This window comes from Leptonotus elevatus, chromosome 11 (assembly GCF_054856555.1).
Source record: "Leptonotus elevatus isolate MCC_2025b chromosome 11, RoL_Lele_1.0, whole genome shotgun sequence".
NCBI lineage: Eukaryota > Metazoa > Chordata > Actinopteri > Syngnathiformes > Syngnathidae > Leptonotus > Leptonotus elevatus.
Window position 1 is genome coordinate 5,769,823 of NC_141249.1, and position 22,137 is coordinate 5,791,959.

At 38.6% G+C, this 22,137-nt stretch overlaps 2 protein-coding genes and 1 pseudogene across 3 annotated transcripts; 1 reads left to right on the forward strand and 2 right to left on the reverse strand.

The window, feature by feature from the left end:
- Positions 1–4: 4 nt before the first annotated feature.
- ttc4 (tetratricopeptide repeat domain 4) lies at positions 5–8,398 on the reverse strand. Its single transcript, XM_086088791.1, has 10 exons — positions 8,184–8,398; positions 7,086–7,203; positions 6,837–6,998; positions 6,663–6,740; positions 6,320–6,444; positions 6,157–6,243; positions 5,826–6,067; positions 5,652–5,736; positions 4,139–4,221; positions 5–739 (listed from the first exon to the last, which is right to left on the reverse strand). Exons 1-10 carry the CDS (start codon positions 8,289–8,291, stop codon positions 640–642), a joined length of 1,188 nt encoding a protein of 395 aa, XP_085944917.1. The 5' UTR covers positions 8,292–8,398; the 3' UTR covers positions 5–639.
- An 8,187-nt stretch (positions 8,399–16,585) lies between these two features.
- Positions 16,586–17,211, forward strand: LOC147165583 (cornifelin-like; annotated as a pseudogene).
- Positions 17,212–17,244: 33 nt separating this feature from the next.
- pars2 (prolyl-tRNA synthetase 2, mitochondrial) lies at positions 17,245–21,629 on the reverse strand. 2 transcript variants are annotated; one of them, XM_086089463.1, is made up of 4 exons: positions 21,500–21,629; positions 20,531–20,861; positions 19,428–19,673; positions 17,245–18,361 (listed from the first exon to the last, which is right to left on the reverse strand). In XM_086089463.1, the coding sequence occupies exons 2-4, from the start codon at positions 20,852–20,854 to the stop codon at positions 17,480–17,482; spliced, it is 1,452 nt and encodes a 483-aa protein (XP_085945589.1). In that variant the 5' UTR covers positions 20,855–20,861; positions 21,500–21,629; the 3' UTR covers positions 17,245–17,479. The 2 variants fall into 2 exon arrangements, with proteins under 2 accessions (XP_085945589.1, XP_085945590.1); XM_086089464.1 differs by having other exon boundaries at positions 21,417–21,566.
- Positions 21,630–22,137: the final 508 nt, after the last annotated feature.

The window sequence follows — 22,137 nt, forward strand, 5'->3', positions numbered from 1 at the left end:
TTCGTTTTGTTTTTGATATAATCAACAGTTTTTATTTCTTACATTTACATAAAAAAACTGTATTTTCTTGCCTAGAAACATTTTCAGTGAGGCAATTTCATGCAAATATAAATTTCAGTTTAAACTGCGTATTTTCGAAATTGTCAGAAATGTAGATTAACTGCCGCCCTGGAGGCCATGATAACTGATATAGGAGTGACTCCCGAACGTGTTTGTTTATCCACGCTAGTAGCCAGCAGGAATTTGTATCTAGCTAGCTGATGCGGCGCAAGTAGCACCGAGTTTGCCTTGACCTCCAACAACCCGTGGTAGGTGATGTGTGTCCTGCCCAACGGACATCTTGGTGTTTGCTTCTCAGTTTTGCTAATCAATGTGTTTTGATGAGGCGCAAAATGTAAATTTTGCCCTAAAAAGTGCAATGCAAAACCGCTTATTTCAAGCCTTGATTTATCAGTTTCCTACAAGTCATTAAAACATGATTAATGTCTTCATATAGATGAAGATCATGATTAAAAACCCCTGCTGTAGATATATTCTGGCTTTTGCTCCCATTGCCACAACAGGATCCATTTTCTTTGGGTGAATTAAGTCTTCAGCAAACATTTTCTTCTATAGTATAAAAACTGAATGGCATCTATTTCACAATCCCCGTATTGTCTTTCCTGTTAAATATTTCTTCCAGAATGATGAGCCATTCACCAAAATGATGAAGCTGGGCGTACCCACCTTGACAAAAAACCTGCAAAACAGAAAGAGAGAGCGTTGTGAGGAAGAAGGTCTAAACAAGTTGTTGAAAATACGCAAGGATCATATCCTCTATGGCTGTAATTTTCAAATGGCAATTCGGGACCCAAAAGTGGGCAGGAGAGCCATTCTGGGGAGCTTGCAGAGAGCTAGTGAAAAAATTTCCAGGTAACGAGTTTGTGCAACGGCATAAAAAAAATGTTTGTCACATGGTCCAAGAAGCATGCTCATTTAGAAATATTTACTGTCTGTAACCATGACGTGATCAACTACGGCACGGTCCAATTTTGTGCAAAAATTTCGGTTATCTTGCTGACGTATAAGCAGAACCCTGTTCTAAACTTACGACACAGTGAAATATTTAACATGCGGCCCAGGTGAGACCAAAGTTATTTTAGTTAACGAAAACTAATGAAAAAAATAAAATAAAATAAACAATTTTGTTAACGAAATAAAATAAATACAAAATGCTTTTAAAAAAACGAAAACTCACTGAAACTTAATTTTACGTTTACAAAACTAACAAACTAACTATAATTATAGCAAAAATTTCCTTAGTTTTAGTCTTAGGTGATTATTTGAATGCATGAGCCTTTGGGGATGATTTTCAACGTGATTTTAAGTAGATTTATTTTGATATTAACCGGAATAAGGACGTTTGAAAGTGTGTCACATAGGAGTGAGGTCATCTAGCAGCAGCCAATAGAAAAGCACCTTCAGATGATGTCGCTCCAAGGCGACAATTTTGCATGCTTGACTTTTGCCTCAAATGGCTCAGCTGAAATGCAACACTAGGTAAGAAATGTGTTACTTTCTTTATTTTACCATGTTTTTTTTATATTGCGCACCAGTAATACACTTTAAAAACAAACAAACATGAAACTAAAACTAAACAAAAACTAAGCATTTATTAAACTAAAACTAATCAAAACTAACAGAACCACCCTGAAATTAATTAAAACTAAAATAAATAAATAAATAAAAGCTCAAAACGAAATCAAAACTAACTAAAATGAAAATTCCAAAACTATAATAACCCTGGGTGAGACTTGCCTTTAAAGTTGAAAATAACGTTAATAACCCAGTGCAAACTATTGACGTTTTATCAGTGCATTGTGGCCATATATTTAATTTCAAAACAGTATTTTCATTTTTGTCCATGCAGTATTCAAGTTGATCAGTTTCTTCATCAGTAACCCTGAAAAGCACTTTGAACATGTAAGCAACTGTAGTGCCCAGCTGGCAGCTAAGGTTGCACAGTATAGCGGTACTAGAAAAGTACAGCAATACAAAACGATACCAGTATCAGTATCTGTCTACTTTATGCAGGTATAATAATGAGTCAGCATTTTTGTATCCGTGACAAGAGTTGAGAAGCACTGCTTTCCTATTGCACTACTGCATAAATGAAATGTAACGACTGACAAATAATTATTGCTAATTATGAAGACAGAAACAGGTTGTATCATTCAATGACATTCTTTCCAATCACGAGGGGGAAACATGACGCACACCATAATTAGAGCATGACTTGTGGATTTAAATCTTGCAAAAGGTCTTAGTTATGCACACATGAAAAGCAGGATTTAATTATCAATTTATTCTGGCTACGCAGCCAAGAAAATACAGCTTAGAACTTAAGCGAAGCGCAAATGTGGCAAATTTTAAATTTGATTCAATAGTTAAGCACGGGGCCTACCAAAGATTTCGTCTTATTTATTGGTGATTAAGTGGAAGAATATTAACATGTGTCAAAGGTAGTATGAATTATTATAAGGCAGTGCAGGTGGATACGTAATATACTTTCCGAATGGCAACCTCTTTTTAAAATAGATGCCAAGTATAAAAATATACTGAGCAAGAAAACCCCAAACAAACCCAATAATAAACCATAATACAGGATACATGGACCACTAGTACAATAGTGGAATCAATTATTTGGGTATTTATTTTTGGCTACAAAATAAGAGGGCAGGAAAAAATAAAGGGCCCACTTTAGATTACACAAGGCAGAAAAAGTTCCAAGACTAATGCCACGAAAGATATATGGATGGATTTAAAATCCAAATAAGTTTTTGCTTTTGAGGTAATCCCCTGGAGTTCAGGCTTAGTACACACTTACAGATGTTTTTTTTTTTATCCTAAGAGATTGTTTACCGGTTACATATGCCATACATGAAGACATTTGTATATTTTATAGGGAATAAAAACAGGATTTACCAGCTTGATCATACAGATGTATACATGATACATGTGGCGTGACATAAATCTCGTGATCAAATATATTTCGAGTGAAGGAGCTCGAGGTGTGTTCTCTAATGGATGGTCTTATTATCCTCACAACATGGGTAGGTCCCGGACATTTGTTTTTATTAGGGATGCACTGAAATGAAATTTTTTGGCCGAAATCGAAAACCGAAAATGAGAAATGCTTGGCAAAAAAACGAAAAGCCGAAAAAAAAATTATGCCAATTTGTTATTATCGTTGCATTTATTATAATTAATTAAAATTATAATATTATAAAATATTTTGGCATAATTAGCACGGGCATTTTAACAAAGCACAATATAAATTCAAATGCGTCCACACCACAGACACGTTGACGAATGGTACATTAAAAACCAAACATAGGGTGAGCAACTGAGCATTTTCTGGCGGTGCAATTGGACTTTATAGTCAATGTACAGTAGTTCGCACCGGCGGGCACGGATGCGTGCGGTGCGGATGACGCATTTGTAGGCTATTTGGAGCGGGACATGTGAGGCGCACTTAAAAAAACAAACATCTTTACCAAATAAAAATGAACAAAGCGCCTCTCGCTGTTCAAATTCAACAAGAAAACAGTGAGTAATTCTGCAAGAATGGAATTAATTGTAGCGTCCATTCGTCTGTTAGGGTTGTTTGTCCGAACCTTCGCCATCGAGGTATTTATTCAGTGGTTTCGTCCCGCCTAAACAAGGCCTGATTGGTCCGACCTAAAAAAGGTCGGCTGCAAACGTATTAGCGGGAGCGGTACAAGATGTATTCTCCGGAATTTGTAAACTCACAAATGCCGCAAGAATTCATCTTGCTGGCAAGGTTGCGAAAACAGCCCAATTATCTATCGTTAGATGTGTACCAGGCCTAACGTGCTTTCCCAGCCTTCTCTGCACCGTTTCACACATGCCTGGAAAGATTCACGGCCATCCGGATGTGTTCAAATTGGGTCACCTTGAGCTTGAGAGAGAGCAGCAAAAATAAATAAATGAATTATTTCTTTTTATGCTGCATGATGACCTTGAATGTCTTGTATTATTACTAAAAAATATATATTATATATTTTTATATTCCTGGAACTTTTCTGACATCTTGTAAAAGCCGTCCTTCCCTTCTCAATTATTTGGCCATAAATACCTTTTGTGCTGCAACACTTTTAATAGTGAAGTTTCTGGGTCAACTTTGTAGAGCGTCTCCCTCTCCTCATCCTCAAAGAACAGCTACAGAGCGAGAAGTTCATTACTCATCAAATAAAACACTGGAATAGCAACTCTATTTAGTAAACAAAATGCATTATGTATGTTTGATTATGTATTGATATTTGTTTTAGAGAGACAGTCCTCCAATAAATACAACCACATAGGTCGTTTTGAAAAGGTGCCAAATTATGACCAAGTGTTGCATATTTTAGTTTAGCGACCTCTATCGGCCATGTTAAATAGTCCAAGAATCCAAAAGCAGGACCCCAACCTAGTCCGTCCGGTCCGAAGACGAGTGTTTATCTGACTGAGCTACTTGGCCAGTGATTGTTTTAGTGTTGTCTACATGTTTAGTAGTTATCTACAATCTTACTGTGCCTTTTACTGGCCTCAACCATTAGTGTCCCATGTAAAGACGTAACACGTATTGTACAATCTCACTGAAAGCCTCATCCTAACCCCATCCATTAGTCCATGACGGTGCATTGACATACATGTGAACACTAAAAAAAACCCACTAAGGTTACGTTCACACTGCAGGTCCTAATGCCCAATTCCAATTTTTGGGTGAAATCCGATTTTTTTTTCACATTACCTATTAATTTCGACCTCAGTCTGCCTGCTGTGTGGACGTAATGCGTCCCCAAAGTGACCCGCATGTGCAGAAGAAGATACAACGTCACTCAACGCTGTTTACGGAAGTAAATACGTATGGTTCCGCATGTCAGGGCCACGGACTCCTATAAGTCCGTCGTCGGGGCTCATATTTTTACCATCTCATATCTACAGAGGAGTGATGCAGGAGGAGGTAGAAATAATATTTTGTGAAAATTAGGTGATCCTGTTCATCTCACGGAGATCGCTCCTTTTTTTCTCTCCAACGGTGACGTCCCGTCATTGTCGCGCGTAATAAATGATTCGCCTGCGTGGCTAAATGACTAATATCACCGCCACAAATGCCATCTTTATACTTCAGGTTCCAAGTGGGATTAAATTAAAGTCAAATATAAAGTCACAACAAGTTACTCGAAACAACTTTCACGTACGTCTCCTGAGCCGTGCGGACCTCGCGGATGCGTTAAGCATAAATCAAGCTTAATGCCCCCGACCCCGCAGAGCGCATATTTGACTTTTCAAATATTGAGGTCGGAAATATGTGACCTGGGCGAAAAAATTGCCTAGATCGTAGTCTAAGATCATTACTAACCTGTTAGCTCAGTAAGATAAGCATTCGTTTTGCGACTAGTGGACCCGGGTTTGATTCCCATTACTTTTTTTGCTATTTAACATGGCCGGTAGAGGTCAATAAACTACATTATGTAACACTTGGCTGTATTTTGGTGCATGGTAAAACGACCAATATGGTCCTTATTGTTGGAGGACTTGTTGGTTTTAGACATCGTATGCTTCAAATTATATTGCTGTTTTTTTTAAGAATCAGATTAACAAACCTGTAAATTTTGCAGGTGATATTTTCTGTCCACATCCCAAGGTGGGAGTTCTTCCCCAAACATGACAGCAAAGTGATCTACAAAACTAATGGGGAAAAAATAAAATAAAAAATGAACACTGTGATTTAAAAAACAACACAGACAGTATTCTTAACACCGTGCCACAAGATGTACCTGTTGTTTTCGCAGAAAGCCGAGATGAAGTCACTCTGCTGATGTTCGGGATAGAGGAACAGCACAGGCCAATGCAGGTTGTGCTGCTCATCCAGGAAGACCTGAGCTCCTGTGGCCTGGTGCGAGCTCAGACCGTCCAGGCTCAGCTCAGCTATTGCAGTCGAAGACCCTTCGTTGTCATCCTCCCCGTCTGAACCCGACTGACGAGGCTTCACCGACTGGAGGAACTTGATGCCTCGCTCCTGCAACAAAGTTTTCAATTTTAAGATTGTTCCCAGTCACCAACAGAAGATCTCTTGTCACTCTAGATGTTAGTATGTCTTATTATAACCTTAATCACGGCCATTAGAGCTTCTTTCTCATTAGCCAACTTATTTTCTTTGACCTTGGCCTTTCTAGCATCTCTTTCTGCTGCCCTCTGTGGTAAAGAAAAAAATTGAATAAAAACTGAATTGTATAAATTGACACCTATTTACCTTTAGGATAGATGTTACCTTGTGTTTGTCTGCTGCTGTTCTCAGGTCCTGCAACTTCTTGTCTTTAGGATGAGCTCTAAGACCCTCTACACACCACTGCATGGCTGTTGCAAAGTTACGCAACTCAATGCAACACTCAGCACCTGAACACACGTACAATCACATCCAACTAGAAATACAAATCACAATCCTAAGATAACCACAAAGATTGTCAAAAAGATTCACATGAAATGAAACTGATTTGAATGACATTCAATAAATTAACCACAGTAACAATGTTGTCACTGTCTGATAGACAAAAATAAACTGGACAAAGCATGCGAGAATATTGTTTCACCTAGCTAATTAGTGTAAAACATACCTCTAATCAAGGCTTTAAGATGGTCTGGTTTGATCTTCTTTGCGGCTGCAGCGTCATTCAGCGAAGATCGCATGTTGCCTACATGTCAACAGATCACATCTAAAAAGTTACTCCTAATCATTTAGAAGGACATTGATTTATTTGTAGTGTTTAACTTCAAGGAGAATGTTGTACCAAGATGAAAGTGTGCTGCTGCTCTGTTGGTGAGAAGAACGGTGTCCAGGTCTTGATCACCACATTCACTCTTCAAAGCTGCTGTGTATGCCACTATGGCCTTTAGGTAATTCTTCTCCTTGAAAAAGGCATTGCCCTCATTCTTTAAACTTTGCGCTTTTTCTGGAGAATAAAACAAAATTTGTATCACTTCATGTTGGACACATACAGTTCATATTAACAACAGGATAAAATTTGTGGCACACATACCTTCTGGGGTCCTGTCTTCATCGTGGATGATAGCCTGGATATGAGCTAGCTCAGGATATTCTTTGGGGTCAATCTCATCGGGTACCGTTTTCATGAACATGGGTATCTTATTAAACTCCTAAATAAGACCAGAGAAGAGGGGCGTAAGGAACTTCAGGTTATAGGTTGATTCACTGGTCAACATGATTTTTCTTGCATGAAAATTTTCAATGGATTTCGGCCCATTTTGGGGCGCTGAATCCGAATCTGGTGTTAGTTTTTGCTAATCTCATCACATTTCTGCTGTTTAGTCACATGTTAAGTACCACATAAAATATGGACCAGAGGGAGAGAAGGAGCGCATTGTATAGTTTTTGTCGAAATTAAACAACAACAACATATAGGACGTGTTCACAAGCAACCATATTTGTAATAATATTTACAATGGAAGGCAGCTACTTCCTTAAGAATGCATTTCCAAAGTTCCCAAACTACTTTTATATTTACACAATTTCTGAGCATTTTTTATCACATTAAACAAATACCAAATAAGTGAAATATATTGGAATAAGTATTCACTGTAGTTATGGGGGTTGACGTATATGTGTGTCCATCTCTCCAAGGGGCATGACCGCTGTGTGTAATGTGTTTCACTACCATATATGCTTGTGTCACAAATGGCATTGTTGCTTGTTCAAGTCTACAATGATTGTAACTATCACCCAAAAGTGTATTTACGTTATAACATAGAAAACAAGTCTGCATAAGGGCAAACTCGGTCCTCAAGGGCCGGAGTCCTGCATGATTCTGACGTTTCCCTACTCCAGCACAGTTGATCCCAATGAACGTAATCGTTATGCAGAGCTTGCTGATGAGGTGATCATAATCAGGTGTGTTGGAGAAGTGAAACATCCCAAACCTGCACGACTACGGCCCTCGAATGCCGAGTTTGCCCACCCCTGCTACGCTACATGTTCACATACTAACAAAACCCAGAGTCCAAACACAAACTACAGCTATCGCTCATAGCATGGCTAGCTGCCATAATAAATATATGAGTATGAGCCCCCTCGCCAGCAAAGATACGCCATTAATAAATGTGTAGATAGTTCATCTGACCTCTTCCCAGTTGTCTTCATTGAAGGCATTTTTGTATTTGTGGCACTTGAAGGCTTCCGCGAAAACGTCATCATCGTCGCTATCATTTTGTACAACCGGGGAGGCCATAACTCAAAAAGTTATGTGTGCGCCGTTTTCCTAAGTCAAAACAGATAATCACCGTCTACATAAGACAAACTATTGATTGTCACACTATACGTGTAACGATGGCACGACTCGCCAAATAGTTCGTGCGGCAACAGCCGTGAGCCGAAGGTTCCATAGTTGTTGTTTTTTAACTTTATTGAACATTAATATTAACAAACACTCACATAGAATCATAACACCTCGTTTTTAAGAATTCATTTATTTATATAGTGCGTACCTTATTTAATCTATACATTTTATGAATCGCTCCTCTTATCGGGTGGGGATGTTTTGTTTGACGGACTGAACGGAAGTTGATTAGCCGTCTCACTTCCCTCCCGCACGCAAGTGAAGAGTTGAGAAAGCAGATGTCAAATTTGTCAATAAAGCGCCGTGGCACTTGGCTCCGTGGTTTGGCACTCCGCCTCCGACTCCCGTCACTGCTCCCTGCAGGGCATCAACTATTTCAAAACTAAGATGTTTTAAATCCACTGCAGTCTTACTTTCCGCCAAGAGAGGGCACTATAACTGTTCAAATTCAGTGCTTCACAAAGCTTCACTTTGCCATCACTAGTTCCGCCTAACAATAGATATCGGACTGATCAAATACCCACAAAAATCACACAAACACACATTTTAAGACTTCGATAATCTACTATCATATGCATAATAACACATTTGTAGGTTTTCAAATGGCGACATTAATAAGGTGAGGGCGGTGGAAGTTGTGGTCTCTCTGTCTTATATCACTCTCGATCTGTCTCTCATATTTTCATATTTTGCAAAATCCGTCTGTTCATTTACCAAGTGGACTCGGAAACGGACCACCAAGAAGACCAGCAAGGCTTTCTTGGTTGATGTTCCATGAAATTGCATTCTTAACAGTGATACAATTATTAATATTGTTTTTCTGTTTTACATATATATATTCTTTAAAGTGTTTTTGATTTTAGTTAGATCAATAAAACTGTGGTAGAATGTGGTCTGTTTTCCCCCTAAGGAAGTGAGGTGTCAGAATCCACACAGCAGGTATGCGAGAATCTCTGGAGCCAGCTCTCCCGAGGTCAATAGTTTATCTAGGAAGCCAATTGTATACCTCATGTTTGTTAAGGACTGGAAGAACTCAATAGGAGTTGGCCAGATTGTATCTCACTCTGCTGACAGGACAAGATCAAAAGGGGGGCCTGGTAGAGGGAGAGGGGGGCCCAGTGTGGCACACATCCCGAAGGAAGAGATAAGAGAGGGGGTGTGTAGAATTGGGGTGACAGGAAATATCACATGCTGAGAAAGGGCCGAATGGTCAATGAGGGGGAGGGAACCATATGTATAAATGCACGCATGAACTTTGTAAAGAACACATCTGTGGGTGAGCTGCGATGATTGAGCAGTACTACAGGTGACTTTCAGAATCTGAAATAAAGCTGGCAAACTTGTTCACAGATTTCCACTTTGAATTTATTTGAACACGCAGAAATCAAGGAAATGATTTCCAACAACAGCCAAACAGTGGTACCTCAATTAACGAACTTAATTGGTTCTGTGACCTTGTTAGTCTTAATTAAAGGCGACCTCAATTAGGTCTAATTATTAGCGCGAGACGCACAGTATGCTCCATCCGCTCACACATGATGATAAGTTTCCTAAAACGAAACATGTACTTAACTGGAGGCATATTTTCGACCAAAATTTTGTTCGTAACTCGAGGTTCCACTTACTCTTTCAGTCGTACTTGTAGTCGTACTTTCTCTAAATTTTTTCAAGTGCATTAATATGGCGGTAAATATGGTGCAAAACTAACTTGTAAAAAAAATTTGTACCTGTAGGAAAAAGTCTAAATTTGTATCTGTAAAAGTCTTGATTTGTACCTATAAAAAAAAAAAATTGTACCTGTAAAAAAAAAAGTGTATGTGTAAAACAAATTTGTATCTGTAAAAACAAATTTGTACCTGTACAAAAAATGTTTTGTATCTGTACAAAAAGTGTACATTTGTATCTGTAAAAGTTGTGATTTGTACCTGTAGAAATGACAACTTGTAGTCAAAGAAGTCGCCACTAGGAGTCACAAGTGGTTTTTCTGCTGCTGTCCAGTGACGTGAGTTTTGCACCATTTATCTCGCAACAAAAGGTGCAAAACTGATTTGTATTTGTAGAGCGCCGTGATTTGTACTCGTAGAAGAAGAGGGCGGGCTCTGGAGGATTTGGGCGGGCTAAAGCTCAACCTCATTGGTTGAGCGAACGACCGTGGGTTTAACTCAAATGACGCCCATGCACAAGTCCGCAATTCTAAACAGAGTAGCCACACTAGTTTACGCGTCATTTTGGAAGAAAATGATGTCTCAGGCGTGAACATTTCAACATGGTTCAATATACGAACACCGTGTGAAACAGCTTAAACGTTGGTTGACATGCAGAGCACTCCAAGTGGGCAGAAAGAAAGAAGTTTTAGTATGAAGGTAAGATTTATTGTACGAACATAGCTCGTAATCCGGTGCTAGCTAGCTAGCTCATCTCATGTTGTTGTCACGAAAACTGAACACATTGAAGTCACGATTTGTATTTCAAGATTTGAAGCCTACCAGTGTAAACATACGATCAATAACTTGTACCTGTAAAAAAATAATTATCTAAAAAAAATACCTCATAAACTGCTGCTTAGTGCTTAGATGTGAAAATTACTATAGAGCTACAGAACCCTATTGAATGTTTTACAAGATAACCTAAACCTATAAGCAAAAGTGGACAGTACTCAGCTACTTGTATTTGACTAACATTATATTAAGCGTCTGTACTCTTACTATCATAATAAAATGAAAACAAAACGTTTTTACTGCGAGTGAATCTTTAAGCCGCTACAGGTATTTTAACCTCAACCCTTTATCCTCTGTATTTAATCATTTTATTTTAAATATTACAATTTATTGACAAATGTCAGTATTTTGCAATGTATGCTTTGCAAACAGTAAAAAAAAAAAAAAGGCTCTTCCACTCTTAGTTTACTCATCATTCACAGTACTCAAATATTTGTGCAAGTATTTTTTCTGCGCTTTTAATTTCTACTTGAGTTAAATTTTCCAATGTAACATTACTCTTATTTAAATATTGTCTATTCTGCTTTTGAAATGCTATCTATCTGTATCACTAAGATGTGAGCAGTGTCACTGTCACCTAGCTACTTTAACAAAAGTAACTAGGTCAAATGTTAGTTTATTTATTTTTAATTAAATGAGAATCTCATATATTTCAAAATGTTGCTCAAAAGCTGGAGACAACTGCTGCAGACACTGCTGAAGCATCAGTGAAAAGGATGACCCACTCCATCAGCAAGCAGCCAAGAGACAGGAGATGACACCTGGGGGTATTCCATCAAGCCGGATTATGGAAAACTATTTTGCAGATCTTCTGCTGATGTGAATGTAGCAGGCGGTGGTCCCCTCCCCCACCTGTGGCAGTGGTCTTAGTCTTTTTTTCTGGTGGCTACAATAATGGGCAACATATATTTACAGCTCAACACCTATTTAGTCTTATTTTTTATATATATTGTTATAGGCTACTTGCCGACTTGTTGCCATGGTCGCTTTTGGCTACTGCTGAGATGTAACAGTGAAGAATGAATACGTAGGTCAATTCGAAGTGCTTTACATTAAATCAATAATTAATAACACGATTAATGTGAAATACACATCTAACATGAAACAATTATAACTTATATATTTAGTCTGTCGGCTTTTTTTTTCTCCCAATGATATTTCCCTTGTCTTAGTGATAGCAGCAGTATTGTCTTTTTTGGTGAGTCTTGAATTCCTCATACAGCTCCATCAATAACTTTTGTTCTGTTTGTGACAAGAATACTGTTCTCGTCTTGGATGGATGCAGAAACGGCTCTTCTAGACATCAAATAAAACATTTCAAATGATGCACAATCTTGTTTATTGAATGATACATGTTGTTATTTGATCTGACTATTTCAAATAATCATAGCTTCCTAGCTGGGTCATTATCAAAACACAGCCACTGACAATATTAGCTTTATCTTGTTAGCCAGAAAAAAACGACAATTTTGTCACATCTTAATATCAGAAATAGTGGTAATACTGATAGACACAGACATTGTTTATAAACATTCCCATTTGCATTATTTTTATATGGCTTCAGTGTTGAAAGCAAATGTGTATGTTTAAAAGTGTAAGAGCCTTTTATTTTAACTGTTTGCAAAGCATACATTGCAAAAATTTTGACATTTATCAAGAAATTGTAATATTAAAAATAAAAAGATTAAATACAGAGGATAAAGGGTTGAGGTTAAAATACCTGTAGCGGCTTAAAGATCCACTCACAGTAAAAACGTTTTGTTTTCATTTTATTATGATAGTAAGAGTACAGATGCTTAAATATAATGTTAGTCAAATACAAGTAGCTGAGTACTGTCCACTTTTGCTTATAGGTTTAGGTTATCTTGTAAAACATTCAATAGGGTTCTGTAGCTCTATAGTAATTTTCACATCTAAGCACTAAGCAGCAGTTTATGAGGTATTTTTTTTGATTATTTTTTTTTTACAGGTACAAGCTATTGATCGTATGTTTACACTGGTAGGCTTCAAATCTTGAAATAAAAATCGTGACTTCAATGTGTTCAGTTTTCGTGACAACAACATGAGATGAGCTAGCTAGCTAGCACCGGATTACGAGCTATGTTCGTACAATAAATCTTACCTTCATACTAAAACTTCTTTCTTTCTGCCCACTTGGAGTGCTCTGCATGTCAACCAACGTTTAAACTGTTCCACACGGTGTTCGTATATTGAACCATGTTGAAATGTTCATGCCTGGGACGTCCTCTTCTTCCAAAATGACGCGTAAACTGGTGTGGCTACTCTGTTTGGAATTGCGGACTTGTGCATGGGCGTCATTTGAGTTCAACAGACGGTCGTTCGCTCAACCAATGAGGCTGAGCTTTAGCCCGCCCAAATCTTCCAGAGCCCACCCTCTTCTTCTACGAGTACAAATCACGGCGCTCTACAAGTACGAATCAGTTTTGCACCTTTTGTAGCGAGATATATGGTGCAAAACTCACGTGACTGGACAGCAGCAGAAAAAACACTTGTGACTCCTAGTGGCGACTTCTTTGACTACAAGTTGTCATTTTTACAGTTACAAATCAAAATTTTTACAGATACAAATGTAGACTTTTTTTCTACAGGTACAAAAAATGTTTACAAATTAGTTTTGCACCATATTTACCTCCATACATAAACACTAAAAACTAAACAATTACATAATTATCATCAACACCTTACACTGAAGGAACAAAACGTTGGACCAGATTTTCACCATTATAAACACGGAGTCAGCCCCACACTTTTTGCAGAATACACAGAGATTTGCAAAACACTACACAAAAGTAGGATGCCACTTCCTTGCAATTCCAAAGCACTGATTGACATATCACCACACTCATGAGCCAGTTAATTAAAAACACAATATGGTAGACAAAGCAATCAGGTTTGAGCACTACAAAAATGCAGCTGGTAAGTTCTCCTGCTTTTAATCAAAATGGAAGAAGTCCAAGAAAGAAAAGTGAGGGTGAGAGGGGGAATCAGTGGAGGGTGAGCAGGAGGTAGAGATAGAGACGTGAAATAGGAAGAGAACATCCTCAAAGAAGAGGACCAAATTTGTCAATTCGTGCAACACTGGTTGATGTCATCATCAACCGTTGATTGATGCGGAGGGTGGCTAAAAGTTCCACCATATAGAATTACACATCTGTCATTAAACAATTGTAAAAAACAAACAAACTGCAGAACAAAGATGTTCAGCTCAAAACAGAAATGTAAAAACAAGTTTTCTTCCTAGATACCATTTAAGAATACAGTATATCATGTGATGAATTTTACAAAGCTAAAACAAGATAAAATATAGGGCTCTTTTTTTTTTTTTTTTTTTTTTTTAAATCTGATTCAAGACAATTAACAATTAACTTATAATGTACACTTCAACCTCTATTGAAAATGATGCCCACAGCATTATGCTCAACAGTCAGTAGTGGCTAAAAACAACTTTCTCCACCTGGTCAGATATTCTAAAATAGTCAACAGCGACTATGGTCACCACTTTAACTTTAGGCACGCCTCCAAAAATGATCAACTTTCCTTTTGGTTTTACTGTAAGAATTCAAGTTTGTCAGCATTGTTCAGTTTAGCAGCCCGACATCACTTACATCCTCACACCTGCACACTGCACCTGTACCAAGGCGTCAACCATCACCAAGTAAGATTTGCACTATTAGGCACCATTTCATCCCTTTTATTACTTGAATTCTAGATGCTGTTAAAAAAACAAACAAAACAACGTTTGGGAGGTGTGGTGGGTGCTGTTTTTCATGCCGATTTAACCTTTAGTTGTATCCATGGAAAAAATGAATACATTAATTTTATTTGAAATCCTGAATAAAAAACGATCAATAAAGTGTATTACACATCAGGTTTATAAAAAAATATTTACATTATCAATGGAGAATAAACGTTGATATTCAATGTATTGCTTGAGTTCACAGTTAAATCGTGGAAAGAGCTGCCTTTTAAGAGCTGCCTCTTCAAATAACATACAGTAGTGAAAAACAATCATTTGATAGCATGTTCTGACAGGCATCCAAAAATTTGTATGATTTAATGTTACATTTGAAATAGATTTTTTTCTTGTATAAATTTGATAACTACGTGCAGCACTTAGAATCCTCTGTGAAAATTGCTCATAAATCAAATGATCAAATGTATTCACTCAAATAAATGCACCAATGTCTGTTTAGGCTAGTCCTTCTCAAGGGGGCGTGTGACCTAATGCTGCATTCGAGGAAGGTGGGAAGTCAGACTATCCCAGTTCCGACCTCAAAGCGTTTGACGCAAATGTACACAGCAAAAATGGCTGATTCCGATAAATTGTTTGTTGTCCTGGCTAAAACAGTCATTTCAAATCATGTTGTATTACGTGAACCTATGTCAAATAACTAAGTTAAAGGAACAATACATAAATATAAATAAATACCCGTGACATCATATCGAAGTCGGGGTACCAGTACTACCGCCGCCCTCACACCCGACTGCAAGTGGCATTTCCAAATTTAAGCGGGCGTTCCCGTTCATTCTTCCTGTTTCTAGGTCGGAAAAATCAGATTTCCCACTTTCCATGAATGCAGCATAAAAACACGAGATGGCCTCAAGGCGCAGGCAGCAAAGTTATCACTGGTAAGCCATTTTAGGACAGGAGACAATAACTTCTCATTGGCGCGCATGGGCCATCTAGTGTTTTTTTTTAATGATAAATTATTATTATTAATATTATATAATTTTAAAAAAAATAGATTTTCATGTGTGTGACCCCAGGGAAGCTTTTTTTTGTTTTTTTTCCTGTACTACAATAAATTGTAATCGCACAACCACTTCAGTAGGTGCTCTCACACTGTAAAAAAAGAGGCTGTTTAACATATGAGTATAGCCAACGCTACTGATGCGCTCAGATCTTTGCATACACCGATGTATTTTTTAACCAAAAGAAGCCACAAAGTTATCAATTGTCCATAACATAAACTGTTCCATCATAACAGTACGAGTTCTGGCCACGCAGGTGACTGTTGCAACGCCAATTAGCGGCAGATTGCAGACTGATCTGGAGTGTTCTTCCGAAAAGTCACCACCTTTGTTCAGATTAAGGTTCCTCAATAGCCTTTAATTTGTAGAAAGAGAAGACTATTTATAAACATATTTATTTACTCCACTAAAAGTCATAATAATATTCTATATACAGTATAACAAATGTTTTAACACATTAAGTCAAGTTCAGATATTCACATTTTACCTTATTATATATATATTTTTAACTACTCACCTCAAAGGGTTATTCACCTTTGAACATAAGTTGTATTAACATGTATTGATGCGTGTAAACGTTTTATACCTTAAGTTACAATAACATAATAGCTGATTTTTTAATAGTGTATTGTCAAAGAGTGTGCAAGGCGTATTAGCTCTTCTGCAGAGGTGTACTTTCAATTTTACAGACAAATGCAATTTTGACACTAATAATAGTTGTGGCAGAGTTGGGCATGTGAAAAATATTTTCTTCCTCAGAGTGCGGAACAAAAAAATCATTGCAAAGCACTGCTTTATAATTTAAAAAAATCCATCAGTTTTTTTTGTAAGGCTTTTCAGTGTTTTGAAAGTCATTTGTGAATGAAATATATAATCAGTTTTCCTGCTCACCGCAGTCAAGCCATACAAGGAAAGATGGCGTCGCAAGCGGCTCTCACAGATTGGAACACCGGACTCATGGGCTGCTTTGAAAGCGCCAGTACCTGTAAGATATATCGTAACGCAAACAGCAGCAGCAGCAGCAGCAGCAGCACAGTCAACTCTCAAGACCGTTTTACACGGATGATTTATTTTGATTTTGCTCAGGTTGTTACGGTTTCTGGTGCTGCCCCCTGCCTGGCCTGCATGGTTTCAGGGAAATACGGAGAAAACCGATGTCTCCCGTTGTGTGACATCTTCAGCCCTGCCGTGTATGTAATTTGTGAGATCCCTTTGATTGTGCCTCCCGCAGTCTTGTCTCTGCGAGCAAGCATGCGAAGCAAATATATCGAGGTAGGGCGGACAAAGATGGAAGCCATTTTTGAAAATGACAGATTCATTCCCAACTTGAACGCATGCCGTACTTTTCTCCCAGGGCTCTCTCTGTAAGGACATCGTCGCTTCCTGTTTCTGCATGTGGTGCAGTTGGTGTCAGATGCACCGAGAGCTTAAATACCGACACCAATCACCAAACTAATATTAATGTGGTCAACCAAACGGTCATTTCGCAGCCTCCTCCTATGCTGGTAATGAACCCAAACCCAGCACCACCTCCTTATTAACGTTGGTCATAGAAGAGCAGCTTTGAGGTGGACTTTGTTTTCTCCTTTACTTTATTGAGGTTACACCAGTGGTAAGACATTCATTCTAAAACTCAATCCATAAAATATCTCTCTCTCCTTTTCTAATCATAGTATAGAATTAATAAACAATACAATTGTATTCTTATTTTCTGTTTGTTCAGTGAGAGATATTGTCATGCCTCACGGATGGTAAGCATTTACACATGATTTCCAGTAACATTAAAGACAGGTGAGGCCCAAATTTCAATCACACGATTTCCACTGTTCCCAAAAGACAGAAGACCTCCTCCTTAGTTAAAAACATCGTCTCATCAGTCTGCTGGCAGATCACCTCAAACTTGGGAGTGTCCTCCAGTGCCCCCTTTCCAACTACAATGACATACGGGTAGCCCAGTCGGCTGGCGTCCTTCAGTCTCTTGCCGATGGTCATCTGGGTGCGGTCATCAAAAACGACCTCACCTTCCAGATGAGGTAACGTCTGTCCTATTGTGTGAACGAGCTCTTCAGCCACACGTGTCGCCTCAGTCTCCTTGCTGCCCTTCTTGGGGGGTTGAACACAAACCTGGTAAGGGGCTAGAAGACCCGGCCAGCGGATACTTTCATCTGTTGACAACACCTCGATTGCCGCAGCAAGAATGCGCGTCACTCCCAGGCCGTAGCAGCCCATTTCTGCAAGACTCGGCTTGTTTTGGGCATTGATGAACGTGGCGTTGAACATGCCAGAATACTTTTTGCCCAGGTAGAAGGTGTGGCCTACTTCAATTCCCTTGGACTCGGTCAGGTTACCAGTTTTACACTGGGGGCAGTCGGTTCTGTCAGACGCCATTGTCTCTACATTGGCAGAGAAGGAGCAGCTCCCGCAGACCAGAAGCCTGTCTTCGCCAATATCAGCGGGCAGCTGGAATTCGTGAGAGAGTTTTCCACCTATGTTGCCTGTGTCTGCCTGCACCTGCACGCAACGCAGGCCCAGTCGCCCGAAGACACGAATGTACGCGTGGCACACAGATTCATAGGTCTCAAAAGCGGCTTCCTCACTGACGTCAAAAGAATACATATCCTTCATGTAGAACTCCCTTCCTCGAAGGAGACCAAACCTGGGCTTTGGCTCATCTCGAAATTTGCGGGTGACCTGTTGAAGACAAAGACATTTGACTTTCAGATCTGCAAGTTGTGCTTGAAGTTAAGAGTTGACATACTCTTGGGGTATGTGAACTTATGAGTGCACTGTATGGTGGGAAAAAGGCTTAATGCCCATAAAATCCAAATTACTATGGTAATTGTTTTGATATTTTCAGAGGCTGAAGTTGACAGATGATTCATAGCATTTTTGTGTCACGTGTGTGACGTTTAGCTTTTCTACTTTTACAGCTGTGCTCAAAAGTTTACATACTTAATGCACAACTGTATCTAATCTAAATTTCTTCTCAATGCTATGCCACACTGTTAATTAAAGTGGAAGTCAACCATAAACATTTCTTGACAATAATATGTATGTATGTATGTAACACTGGATGAATATTACATTTGTAGCATAGAATACGAGTTGGCATCAAAATCCAGCAATTTTTATCCATCTCAGGGGGCAGCCATTTTGCCATTTGCTGCTGTTGACTGAAGATGACATCACAGTTGCTCAGGTCTCAGGTAACAACCAATTACAGCTCAGCTTCAGAAAGCAGGTAAGCTGTGATTTGTCATCTTCAGTCAACAGCAAGTGGCAAAATGGCCGCCCCCTGAAATGGACAAACATGGATTTTGCTTCATAACTTATATTCAACAAATATAATAATAATCAGAATGTCATGTTTAGGCTAGTGAGGTCACATATGACATATTGTCAATAATTTTTGGGGGGGTTGACTTCTTACCCTTTAACTTAATCCTAAAACAATGGAGCAATTTCAGAACGAAACAGCAAATTGATGGCTATGCTATTATATTTGTCAAATGTATTAAAAGTTCTGAAAAAGTTTTAATTTGACAATAATTGTTTAGCCATCACAGGCTTCAGCTGACCTTTGACGGGCGAGGGACGGGCACTGGAAATTAGCATGAGCTACAAATGCTGTGATCCTGTGCATTAGAGATTTTTTATCATTCATTTATGTTGCGGCATCTGTCCCTATTCAAATAAACATGAAATGAAATGAAGTTTGACCCTAAAACAAAAAATGTGGGTCAATGCCCAAACTAACCTGGTACAACAGTAGAGGCAGCTGTCTGTAAGACAGTGTGGTCTGGTGAGCCACCAGATTGGTCACGGCCTCCTCGTGCGTGGGTCCCAAACAGTAGTCGACACCATGGCGATCTTTCAGACGGAACAGCTCCTTCCCCATCAAGTCCCAACGCTCACTGGTTCTCAACAGACCGGCGTTGCACAAACTGGGCATGTCCAGCTTCTGCCCACCTATCTGCAGCATCTCCTGGTCAATCACTCTCACCTGGCGGTTGGAGAAATGATACATTTTGAACACTGGATTTGCCTGTACTGAGCATGTATTGTTTTAGAACAACGACTTTTCATACAGGAAAAAAATACATTAAAAATAAGTACAAACTTCCTCTTCTCTTTACATCTGTTTTTCTTTACCACCTGCATGTTATTGAACTTATCCATTCAAAGTAAACAACAATGGCAGCTTACGTACAAATAACGTTTATACAAAATGTATTAAATTGGAATTGATTTTTGAAAAGTGAATCTCATGTTAGTAACTATGGCGGACCAAGACTGCCAAAATACAAAATAAATAAATGAATAAATAAAAGTGAAAATAAAAACGGATACAAAAATATTTCAAAAACTGAATACAAAAAATAAATGTAAATGTAAATTAAAAAAACAACAACAAATATATCCATAAATAAATAAGTAAAATTAAATAAAAACATTTAAAATGAGATTCAAAAAGCAAAAATAAATATAAAAATAAAGGTGGAAATAAATACAAAAATAAATATATAAACGCTCTGCTCTCACATTTATTTATTTCATGGTGCAGACGCTCTGTCAGGACAGGGCGGTCCTTATATATATATAGTTTTATATATACAGTTTTGGTCCTCCATAAGTAACAACCAAATAAATCATATGGGGCAAACTTGTCATTACAGTCGGGGTTCCTTTTATATGATACCCAACCCTTTGCATTCCAAACTTTATTTTATTTATTTAATTTTTTTAAGAAAAGGCCAAATTTTGGCGCAATCGACTCCAATGATGCAGGTTATAGATCCTTCTGGGACATGTTCTAAAGTGCAATATGTTCTCATTCCTGATAACATTATTAAATCTCACCAGTTTTTCCATGGAGCGCACAATTGCAGGAAGGTAGTAGTAGCATCCTGGATTTGAAGGATGAATGAGTCCTCCCTGCTGCATGAGCCTCTGGCTCTTACAGGTAACTTCACCTTGCACTCGGCTGTCAGGGCCCATGTTGCGCAGGTTGGACGGCTGATAGAGACGAGAGACCAGGAGCGGGGCTTTCATTCGCCTGCTGTGAGAAGATGCAGGAGCAACAGCAGGCTCTTCAATGCCAGAGTGGTTCCTGCGGGAAAGTAGTCCTATTCTATGGAGGCTCCAGAAGACTTTGTGTCGGACCTGGTGGATTGCAGGCCCCATGGTGGATCTAGTTCACAAAAACAAGTCAACGATGAGATGCCGTTTTAATATTTGTGAGATAATTATTAAATTACAATACAGAGAAGGCAGTGTATATTTTGCCGTGACCGGCAACTCTCCTGCTAGCGTTATTTTGCCGTGAACGGCTCTGATTGATCAATCGCCGGACCAAGCCTCAGAGCATCATTATCGGGCTTAGCAGCAAGCTGTTAAGAAATTGCAGTAAAAATGAAGTTTAAAAAAAAATGTACAGAGGGGATGCACTTTTGGGGCGACCGCTTAAACCAGCATGCTACGAGCTGGCGCAGAATTAGTACTTTCAAGTTCTCGCGCAATTCACGGTCAAATAACGGTATGTTACGAGTTGCCGGTAATACTTCGTAACAGAAAATTCACGGAATCACATGCTAGCATTGCTCACTGACACTTAGCAGTATATTGTTGCTGTTGTTTATTAAAAATAGATAATAGTAAGACTTGGTGTAAAAGTGTTAAGTGAAAAGTGACCGATAAACGACAAAGTGCCTCTCACTTCCTGGCTGGTGCTGTTATGCTATCTTACTTTTGCAGAGGTTAAATAGTTAACCGTGGAATGACATCCCAGGTTCGCCAAAGACCGCTCCAAACGACAATAACACGACTTACACTAGAGGCACAAAAGCTGCAGTCTTCCGAATATACGAGCAATCCAAAATATTAGTGTCGACTCGTCTAATGAGCCTAACTTGAAGCACTCGGTCCCATGCTGTCAAATTGCACTGCAGGCTTGCCCTCATCTGCCACCTACAGGCCTGGAAGAATAACACAGAAACGTCAGTAGAATATTAAGAAACTCAACATTTGAAAACATTAGAAAAGGGGATAAAAAAACACACCAAAAAAAATTGAGTTTATGAGTCAAGTATTATAAAAAAAAAAAATCAGGCCTGGAAGAATAACACAGAAACGTCAGTAGAATATTAAGAAACTCAACATTTGAGAACATTAGAAAAGGGGATAAAAAAAACACACCAAAAAAACTTGAGTTTATGAGTCAAGTATTATAATTTTTTTTTTTACAACCGACAAAAAAAATCAACTGAAAGTGATGAAGAAAAGACGAGGTCAAAAAAAAAGAAGTGATAAATGTACTAAATTAATCGAACTGACAACATTCTTTTGTCCACTCTCCCCCCTTTATTGCACTTGTAAATAATTGAACTAAACCGTTTTGAAAGCATATATTTGTAATTCAATATAGTGAGTTAAAAGAGAGAACAAAAGGAGAAAGCCAATGAGTGGCT